General features: G+C 39.0%; 1 protein-coding gene across 1 annotated transcript; it reads left to right on the top strand.

The window, feature by feature from the left end:
- The first annotated feature begins 6,146 nt into the window (after positions 1–6,146).
- LOC142174483 (uncharacterized) lies at positions 6,147–7,614 on the top strand. Its single transcript, XM_075240283.1, has 2 exons — positions 6,147–6,716; positions 7,108–7,614. The coding sequence occupies exons 1-2, from the start codon at positions 6,147–6,149 to the stop codon at positions 7,612–7,614; spliced, it is 1,077 nt and encodes a 358-aa protein (XP_075096384.1).
- The last annotated feature ends 3,065 nt before the right edge of the window (positions 7,615–10,679 follow it).

Raw genomic sequence — 10,679 nt, 5'->3', positions numbered from 1 at the left:
TTCCGATTGAGTTAGAACACAAGGCCATGTGGGCACTGAAGAGGTTAAATCTTGAGTGGGATGTTGCAGCAAATCTCTAGGTAGAGCAACTTAATGAACTTAATGAGTTTCGGTTTCATGCCTATTCCAGATCGTCCTTGTATAAGGACAAGATAAAGTACTTACATGACAAATATGCCCATAGCAAGGAATTCAAGGAGGGTGACTTGGTTCTCTTATTCAACTCTCGATTACGACTGTTTCCGAAAAAGCTCAAGTCAAAATGGAGTGGCCCTTTTGAAATGGTACATGTGACTCCATTTGGTGCTCTTGATTTGAAGAATAAGAATGGTGAAGTTTTCAGAGTTAATGGGTACTGCATCAAACACTACCTGTGAAAATTTGATGACAACCACGTGGTGGCCTTGATCAATTTCAAATGATGATGGAATGTTTGATGCAGTGTAGGACAACACTTAAAAAATTTGGCTAAGTTAATTGAACCGCTGACCGCGCTCAAATTCCGCGGTCAACGGAAACTTTTTGTGGGGGCGTAATTTGGTAGCGGACGCAGAATTGAAAAGTCCAAAATGAGACCTCTCTGAAGTTTCATCCGCGTCCGCGGTGGGATTTTCATAGTCAGCGGACCTGTTCCGCGGCTGCACATATTTTTCTGCTCTCAGTGGTGGTGTTGAATAGGTAGGTTTTCAGAACAGGTAAAAATGCGGACTGCGGTGAAATTTCGCGGCTGCACTTGGTAAGATATGTGGGTCCCGGTCTTTTTAGTATAAATAGAAGGTCATGGGTCCTTTTACACTTTTCACCATTTGAACTCTCAAAAAGAAAATTTCTACTGTTCATCTCCTCTAAACTAAGCCCTAATTTGCAATAACACCAAATTAGAAGTCCATTTCCATCACTCATCAAACAACTGGTATGCTCAATTCATCACATTGATATTTTAAATTTGTGCTTTTCTTTTCTTTTAGTTTTTATTTCTTCCTTTGTTCTTTTAGTTTTAACTAGGGTTAATTAGTTGTTAATTATTTGATGCTAAATTAGTTAAGATTAATGGGTTGTTAATTAGTTGATGCCTGATAGGGTTTGGAAGTGTTCATGATACCTGTTAATGATAAGAAAAGTGAAACCCTAGGTTGCCCATTCAATTTTTGAATTCCGCGGCCGCGACTGTAATTCTGCGGTCAGCGTTCTTGTGAAAGCCTGAGCTACACATGGTTAGAATTCCGCGATCAGTGGTGAAAATTCCGCTGTCAGCGGCCTGCTTTACGCGACCATGTTTTAATTTTTGCAGACAGCGGATTCTAGGTTCAGAGACTTGTCAAACTGGGTCTGCGACCACATTTGTTTTTCCGCGGACAGCGGTTCAACTTTCGTGGCTGCGCCCAAAATTATGCTCTCAGCGGTTCCTTAGATTCATAGAATTGGTAGTATGATCGCCGGTCTTTCGTGGCCGCGGACCTTTTTTCACTGTCAGCGATATCCATTTCGCGACCGCCCTCCTTTTTTCGCTATCAATGGACCTCTGCCTTTTGGAACTATAAATTTTTTTCATCTGCCTTTCTTTACTGATTCTTTTAGCAACAATACTAATGAGCTTTCACTGATTGTGTATGCAGATAATGGTCAAATCTAGAGGTGGGAGTGATAAACAAAAAGGGAAAGCAAAGTCCTCTTGGGGCAGGGGACGAGGAAAAATCAAGTTACCCCTAGTAGTACAATAATCCATTGGGAAAATGCGAAATGCAATCAAAGCTGCGGACAGAGCTGCATCCCATTCCGAGGGTAGTGATTATGTCCCTACCCGAGTGGATTCAGAAGGTGATTATATACCTAATCATGTCTCGGACTTCCCAGGGAGGTTTTAGTTGAGAGACATGCCTACACCCCCAGCTTCCCTTGCTTCTCCTGCTTCATTGGAGTCGTTTGATGGCTCAGAGAAAAGTAGTGAGTCTTCAGCATCAGCCTCTCCTCCAGCTTCTCCACCTAGACATGACCCTATTGATGTAGATGCTAAGACAACAGATAACGGGAGAGGGGGTGATACCTAGACAGGAGGGTTGGAGAGAACAAGGAACCGGTGGTACAACAAGAAAGATTTGTTAGTGTAAAAGCCTACGACAATTTCGGGAATGGTGGCCTCAGAGGTCACTCACACATGAGAAGCAATTCATAGAAAGGGATCTTCTACACCACAACCCCAACATGAAGAGGCAATTTGATGAAAGAGTAGGGTGGAAATTCTTCACAAGCAAGCTACCGGAGGTCAATGAGCATTTAGTTAAGGAGTTTTATGCCAATGTCGCCCACATAAAAAAAGGGCACATTTTTGACCAAAGTCCGGAATCAGAAGATCAGATTTGATAGCAAGACGCTTAACGATTATGCTGGTTTCAATGATGAGGATGAGTCCTTATTTTTGGAGAAGGTGGCCATAGTTGAGTTGGCCCGCCCGTGGCTGGCATCAGTGATTGCTCTCCCGGGGACTACTCCAGCTTGGCTGACACCCGAGGTCCCAATCTACAGAACACATTGAGCTTTGAAGCGAAGGGTTGGGAGATGTTTGTGTGAAGCCGGTTAGACCCCACTACTCATGACAGTGATATGCCGGTTTCCCGGGCTATTGTAGTGGGGGCCATCATGGTGGGGTACCCGATCAACGTTAGGAACATTATGTCCATGGTGATCACTAGAGTGGTCAACAAGAATGAGAGCTCATACCCTTTCCCGAACTTCCTCACCATGTACCTGGAGGATCAAGAAGTCTAGGGAAGGGACTTCAACACCAAGGTGAAGCCAAAGAGACCATTCTTATGGTACAACCTACAGGGGTCAGACAACCCCAAGTCCAAGGGCAAAGTCTCCACTTCCACTGGCCAGTCTGAAGAGCCATCGGTGGTGGCTACTGGTTTCAAACCTCCTACTGCTATACCACATCCTCCCTCCGACCATCTACTTCCATGCCCTCGTCGGTGCCTTCGTCATCATCATACCCTCTCACTGCCCTAAGGGCTAATCAGACTCTATCCAGCATCAACAACTGGATGCAGGCAGCTACATCAAAGTTGTCTGTCATATCCAGCATACTGGCAGCTCCGACATAGCCTCAAGTGCCAGCTTCTGTGGAGGAATCCCTAAAGGAGCTTCTAGACAACCAGAAGAAGCTCCTAGACAACCAAAAGCTGATTATCGCCACTTTGGAGGCACATGGAAAGGCAATCACGGACCTGAGCAAGCAAACAAAGAAAATGAAGAAAACTCAGGCTTCCAAGGAGTCGGTAAAGCTGCTGAGGAAGGAGGTGCACAAGATTAGATCAGCTAGCGACATCCCATTGGAGCTACTATTGGAGGTCCCAGTTCCAGCATCTCAGGCAGCATATACATGTGAGCAGGAGGCTGATAGAGAGCTTATGAGGAGAGGGGTGATTCCCAGACTAATGACCTGGAGATTGAGCTGGAGAATCCCGAGGGAGTGACCCAGGCCAGCCATAGGACCCAATCCAGCCACAGGACCCAACCAGTGACCCTATGCAGACAGAGGATCCATAGGGAGTTTTCTTTACGCTCTACCCCTCTTTAATCTTATTTTTGCTTTTATCATTGATGACAATGCTAGTTTTTTTTTTTTTGGGGTGGGGGTGGTCCTATTTTGATGATTTGATAACTGGATTGTAATTATGATACTTATTTTTCTTTATCGTTATTTTTCACTTTTGGTTTGTATATAACTTTACCATTCCATGTATATATTCATTCCCCTTTTATGTATATTCGTTTTAATCCCCTATTGTACATATTCAGTTTACTTTCCGTATTTTACTTTATAACTTCTTTTGCGATTTTCCTTAATAGTATAGCTTCGTATTTCATTTAGTAGCTTGTTTTTCAATTTGTAGCTTCTTACTTTTACAAGTTTTTGTGATCAATAAGCCTTTGGTTTTCTTAATGCCACCATTTTTTCCAAGGTGGAATTTGTGTGAACTGTGTGGCTCTTCCCGATGATGGATGGAATGACAACCTTCTTAAGGGTTTGAGTCCGTTTTCTTTACGTTTTTGTGTAAATAGTAGTAATAAAGAATGCAGAATGGCCTAAATGATACCTGTATTTATACCATTTTGTCATGCCGGTCCCCAAACTTAGATTTTTGCCAATTGAATACTTATACTCATTCCAAAAGTGAATAATAAATGCTTATCCAAGGAGGCTGCCAGTGCATGTAATACAATCTCCAACACGTAGGACGCCACATCAATAAAATAAAACCACGTAGGCTCCAAGTCACATATTATGGCCACATAGGATAAAAAATTGGGAAAGGATTATTTACCCCCCCTAAACCCACATTTTCCCCTCATTTTACAATTACCTGCGTACATAGGGCTTAGATAGTATCGAACAACAGTGAGTCTCTGCTCTCTTCTCCGTTGTTGTTGCCGGGATTTTCATCTGTACAGTTGTTATCGAAGTTTGTGGGGGTAAGTTTCTTCATTTGTTTTTCATATTTTGTCTTTATTGTTCTTCATTTCCCTCAATTTATGGGGCTTTTGCTCTGTTTAGGGGTTTTTAGGGGAAAGGCTGGGTTAGGTTGTAATTGCTGTTTAATCTCCCTTAATATATGGGGCTTTTGTTGTGTTTTGTTACATATTAGAGTGAAAACCCTTTTTAATGTAGTGTCATGCAAGTAATGGCATATTTGGTTATTCCGTTTAGTGTTTTGGGTTTTTGTTGTCAAAGCAGAATTTCATCTTAGGTTTATGCATTTTTTGTGAAGTTTGTTGGGTTTCTTTCTTTTTAGTGGTCCACCAGAGTATTTCTGAATATTATAAGGTATTGTGGGGACGAAAAAGGAATCTTGGAAGCTTTTTTACTTAAAAAATCCGTCTTTTTTGTTGGTTTGTTTATGGAGTTGTGTAAAGGTGCAACTTTTGATAACAAATAGTCATTGATAACACTGTGTTTTTTGTTACTTTGCAGGTATGAAAAGAAAATGGCTTCAAGCCTAGTTAACCTACAAATCCACCATAGTGGTAATTTTGTATCGGACCCTGACCTAAGGTATGCAAATGGACTAACTTGTCCTCAATTAGCTACAGTTGATGTTGATGAGTTACACATTATGTTGTTTCACAAGTTTGCTAGTGACTTAGGATTTTTAGAAGTTGATTTGTTTGGATACAAAGTTAACAAAAGGGGTGACTATTACATTTTAAAAACAGATGCTGATGTGTTAAAGTTTCTTAATATATTGAAAGGTGGTGACTTTGTTGATGTTTGTATTGTCCATAAAATTAGTGAGCCTATTCTTGTTGAGGACATAACTGAACTAGACCCCACTATACAAACAGATGGGCATGACAGTGGGTTAAATGCTAGGGCTGATGTGTCACCTCCCAACTATGATATAAATAGGACTAAAAATGACAAAGATAAGGGTAAGGGGCAGATATAAATGAAGAGATAGAAGAATCAAATGAAGGTGAAGGTAATAACTTCTTATCCTATCACCTTCAAACATCAGAATCTAATTTTGATGAGGACCTTGATGATTCTGAAGGGTCTGACTTACTATTTGATATAGATGATAACATTAAAGAGTGTAGTGAGTTGGAAGATGACTTAGCTAAAACTAGACAGTCTAAACTCAACAAAAAGAAGGATGCCCAAGTAAATGTAGATGAGATACCATCTAGTCCAGTTGGTATAGATGTTGGTTTTGAAGATATGCATAAGAACAAAAGGGGAAAATAAGGGAAACTAGGAGGGGATAACCAATATTTTGATAGCTCAGATCCAAGTAGTGAGTTTAGTAATGATGAAAAAGAATTTGTTGGCCCTGATGAAATATGGGATGCACCAGCTAGGAATCCAAGTAAGAAGGTCTACTTTGACACAACTTGCAAAAAAATATTTTTTGAACTGTAATGATATTTGAGAATACTGTACAATTTAGGGAGGTATTGCAGACATATTCTATTAAAAAAGGTGTGAATCTTAAGTTGAAACCTAATGAGAAGGAAAGGGTTAGGAAAAATGCACAAAGAAAGGTTGTCCATGGCATATCCTTGATAGCATAGAAGGTAGCACTAGTAATTTTAGGGTGATTACATACTACCCTGTCCATAAATGGTACAACAAGACAAGGAACAAGATGTGTAACCCACCATGGATTGCAAAGAAATTCAAAGACAGAATAATTAGTGAGCCTCAAATTAAGCTTTATCAGATTCAAGCCTTACTTAGGAAATCATATGGCTTGTATGTGAGTAAAACTTCCTGTAGAAGAGAAAAAATGATAGTTATGAAGGAGAATATAGGTGATTACAAGAAAGAATTTGCTAGGCTTCATGATTATGCAGAAATGCTAAAGTCTACTAATCCTGGCACTACTATAGTGATAAGGACATCTAAGGATTCAATTCCTGGCAAGGAGGTGTTTATGGGCATTTATGTCTATCTTGAAGCATTAAAAACTGGATGGTTAGAAGGGTGCAAAAACATAATTGGCTTTGATGGTGCATTCCTAAAGGGAATATGTAAAGGTGAACTACTTTCCTGCATTTCCAAGGATGGAAATAATCAAATGTATCCTGTGGCTTGGGTAGTAGTTGAAAAGGAATCAAAGGATACATGGTCTTGGTTAATCAGATGTCTCAAGCATGATCTAAACTTGACAGAAACTGAAGGAGAAGGGCTGACAATCATGTATGATATGCAGAAGGTATGGTTTCTAATACTCTGTCTTTAAAGTGTAACTGTTTTCATTTATGTTTAAGTTATAACAATATAATGTTGTTGATTGTACGATATTCATCTAGCAATAACTCAGTTATTGCCAAATGCTGAGATGAGATGGTGTGCTAGACATATCTGGGCTAATTGGAAGCAAACTTGACCTGGTGAGAAAAGAAGGAAAAAATTCTAGCAGTGTGCAAGAGCTACATTTGAAGTTTACTTTAGCAAAAAGTTGGATGAAATGGACCAGCTGGGGGGAGATATTGTTCAAGACTTACTGAAATACAACAAGGAAACATGGTGTAGGGCATACTTCAAAGAACATAGTAAGTGTGATGTAGTGGAGAACAACATGTGTGAGACATTCTTTTAGTTAGATATTGGCAGCTAGGCACAAATCTATCATTACTATGTTAGAGGAAATTAGAATCAAGTGTATGGAGAGGATGAATAGCATGAGAGAGTTTTCTGAAAAATGGGTAGGTGATATATCACCCATGGCTATGGAAATACTTGGAGAGAATGCTCAAAGGGCAGCCAAATGTGAAGTCAAATTTAATGGTGAAACAGGGTATGAGATCCAGGATGGGCCATATAAATATGTTGTTGACTTTAGGAGGTGTTCCTGTACTTGTAGATCATGGCAACTCAAAGGAATTCCATGTGCACATGCAATTACAGCAATGCATTATAAGAACTATGAGGTTGAGCCATATGTTGACCATTGGTATAGAAAGGATACCGACCTTAAGGCATATAGCAAATTCATTCAACCTTTAACTAGTATGAATTTGTGGCCAAAAAGGACACTGCCAGCTATTGAGCCACCTGTTATAACTGCAATGCCAGGAAGGCCAAAGAAAAAAAAGGAGAAAAGCTACTGATGAACCAATGAAGAAGTTTGGGAAGGGTACAAGGATATGGAGACAAATGAGATATTCTTTGTGCAGGAATCTTGGACATAACAAGAAAGGATGTCCATCAACAGTAAGTATTAATGTTTATTTTGTTACTAATATTGAAAGAATTCAATTACTAGTGATAGTTTTGTTATGTATATGTAGAGAAACCAAGGGGGAAGGGATGGAACTAGTTCAGTTGGAGGTGAAACTGCTGAAAATGCTTCATCAACAACAGCAAGTGGAAGTGCATCAATACCAACAGCTGGAAGTGCATCAGTAGTAGCTGGAAGTGCATCAGTACCAGTAGTTGGATCATCATCAGCAACTGGATCAGCAGAAGCACCTTCAACTATGGAAAGTGGCACCTTCATTCTACCAGTCACTGATCTAAGCACACAACAATCAACTAATGTTGCAGGAGGTCCAAAAAGGAAGACCAATGAGCCTAGAAGAGGTGGTGCAAATGCAGGTTCTAAGAGACCAAAGACAGTAGGATATGATGTGCTATTTGATTCAAGTGGCACTGTTATACAGAGGGTAAATATTTCCACTCAATTACAAAATCAACATATAAGGTTTACTACATAATCCCTCACTCACATCCTTTTATTTTTGTGCAGTCTGGAACTACTGACAGAGTGGTACACAATCCTTCTACACTCATAAGTTCTGCCCCTACAACATTGAACTTAGGTTCAAACCACCTGGACTAAAGTGGAAAGGTCGATCTGCAGTTACACAAAGGCAGATACAAGAATAGAGTTACAGAAGAGAAAACTCTACTACAACCACTCAAGCCACACCAATTACACAATCCACACCAAGCAGCCAAGCTACAACAGACATTAATTGAAGTGCTCAACTGATATTTACATATTTTGAAGACTTAATCATGTATATATTTGTTGACTGTGGTAGACAATATTTTGTAAAGCTACTTCATTATGTATGTTTTTGTTGACTGCCTATAGTTGGCAATATTTTGTGAACCAACTTCCTTATTTTGGATGTTTTATTAACTCCCTATAACACATGCCATTATATTAGTACTTGTTGCTATAATGGAGCCTTTGTCAATATATTCCATGAACAAAGTTTTATATCAGCACAAAATATATAGCCTAAACCCAAGAAATAAGAAACTACACTATCAATCCTAAACAAATAACATAATAGGTAACATTAGAACAACTACAACCGCAATTATAAAAGCAGCAACTCTGAACTTCGACCTTCCTTGTCTTCTTTGACAATGGCATCGATCACACTTCTTAAGAAGAGCCACAAGAAGAGTCTTGTAGTGTTCTTCCTCAATCACAGGATAAACCCATCTGAAAAAGCCACAACCTTCACCAATCTCGTATCTTCGGCAGCCCAGGAACCTTCTTCCAGGATTGGTGGGTATTCATGACATTTTAAGATCTGTAGCAAATCCACAATAACACAAAGGTTCCTTCTTTATTGTTGAAGGAGAAGAGGCGGTAATAGCTTATTTATTGCAGGAGAAAAATGTTACATCTCGCATTTTCGTACGTTAAAAGTTTCGTCTTCGGTCAACTAATGTAGAATCGGGGAGGAGATCATCTTGAAGTTAACGTATTAACAAGCAATAAATAAGTGTTATGAGGGATAAACGGGTACACGGATTAACGAAAATAAGTTTCGTTGAAAGTGGACAATTTGGAATAAAATACGGGTCGAGCGATAATACCCGAAAATTATAAACTAGTACCATGCAAGGTACCATGTGACCACGGTAGTATATATATAAAGTATATATGAATTATTTTAAAAATAATTAGAATTTTAAGTAATTCTTGGTAATTTTAAAATTATACGGGTAATAGATTAATTACCGGATAACAAAATATTACCCGGTTAATTAATAAGTGGATAAAAAATTAAATATCCCACATCCGCTCCACGTGGAAACTAGCCACATTATCAAGAAATGACTAAGTCATTCCTTGATTAGGTGTCAAATGAATAACAAGTCCTTCCATTCTTTCCAAGACTTTATCCAAGTCTTTCCCATTTCATTTTCATTTCGAAGTTAAGAACAGAACGTTGCTTTGCTTTCTAAATTTCAAATTTCAATTCATTTTCATTTTAAAAGCTTAACCTTGCAACAGAACGTTCGCCCTTTTTTTTGTCAATTAGCCATGAGACTTGATCTCACTTCTTTATTAAAAAGGATCTAAATAAAAAATATGTTCTTGGTTTGAAACCAAGAACGTTGAACAGGAACTATTTTCGTCCAAACAATCCAAATCATTGGCCAAAATTTTGAACCACTATTTCTTTTAAGGATTCGGAAGTAGAAGCTTCATTCCGTTCAAATAATTCCAGGAACAGGTATGTTAAGGCCCTCCCTTCTTTCTTTTGGCATGGTTTAGATTATGCGAAAGAAACGAGCAAATACACGGTTTCTATAAATTATTCTATTCATAGAAATAGTAGGGGTGACTATATTCTTGATTCCCCATGAGAATTATTATTTTCTTCTGTTCATGGGTCTCAAAATAATACGCAGTTGGAAAAATTTATCCGGAAGGAATATTGAGATTATTACGTATTTTTCATGCATTTCGTACATGTGCATTGACCCATGACCAGATGACGTTATATACGCGTATATTTGTAAATATATGTATATGGGATATGGGAAAAGGTTACGGCGTTATATACGCATCACCACCTGATCAGCTGGTATATGATGATGATGTTGCCCACAGTGGCTGAAATATGATTCAAACGGCGTTATATACGCATATATGGGTATGTATTCAAATGGCGTTATATACGCATATATATGTATGTATTCAAACGGCGTTATATACGCGTATATATGTATGTATATATATGTATATGGGATATGGGAATGGTTATGGCGTTATATACGCACCACCACCTGATCAGCTGGTATACGATTATGACGTTGCCCACAGTGGCCGATATGATGTGATGGGATGCCCTCAGAGGCTGATGATATTATGTAAATCCATACCTATGCATGGCTTGGCATTTACACGCACGTGCATGACGTT

Source organism: Nicotiana tabacum, chromosome 20 (assembly GCF_000715075.1).
Source record: "Nicotiana tabacum cultivar K326 chromosome 20, ASM71507v2, whole genome shotgun sequence".
NCBI classification, from domain to species: Eukaryota; Viridiplantae; Streptophyta; class Magnoliopsida; order Solanales; family Solanaceae; genus Nicotiana; species Nicotiana tabacum.
The sequence above is the reverse complement of the archived record's forward strand: the minus strand, read 5'-3'. Positions and strand labels throughout refer to the sequence as shown.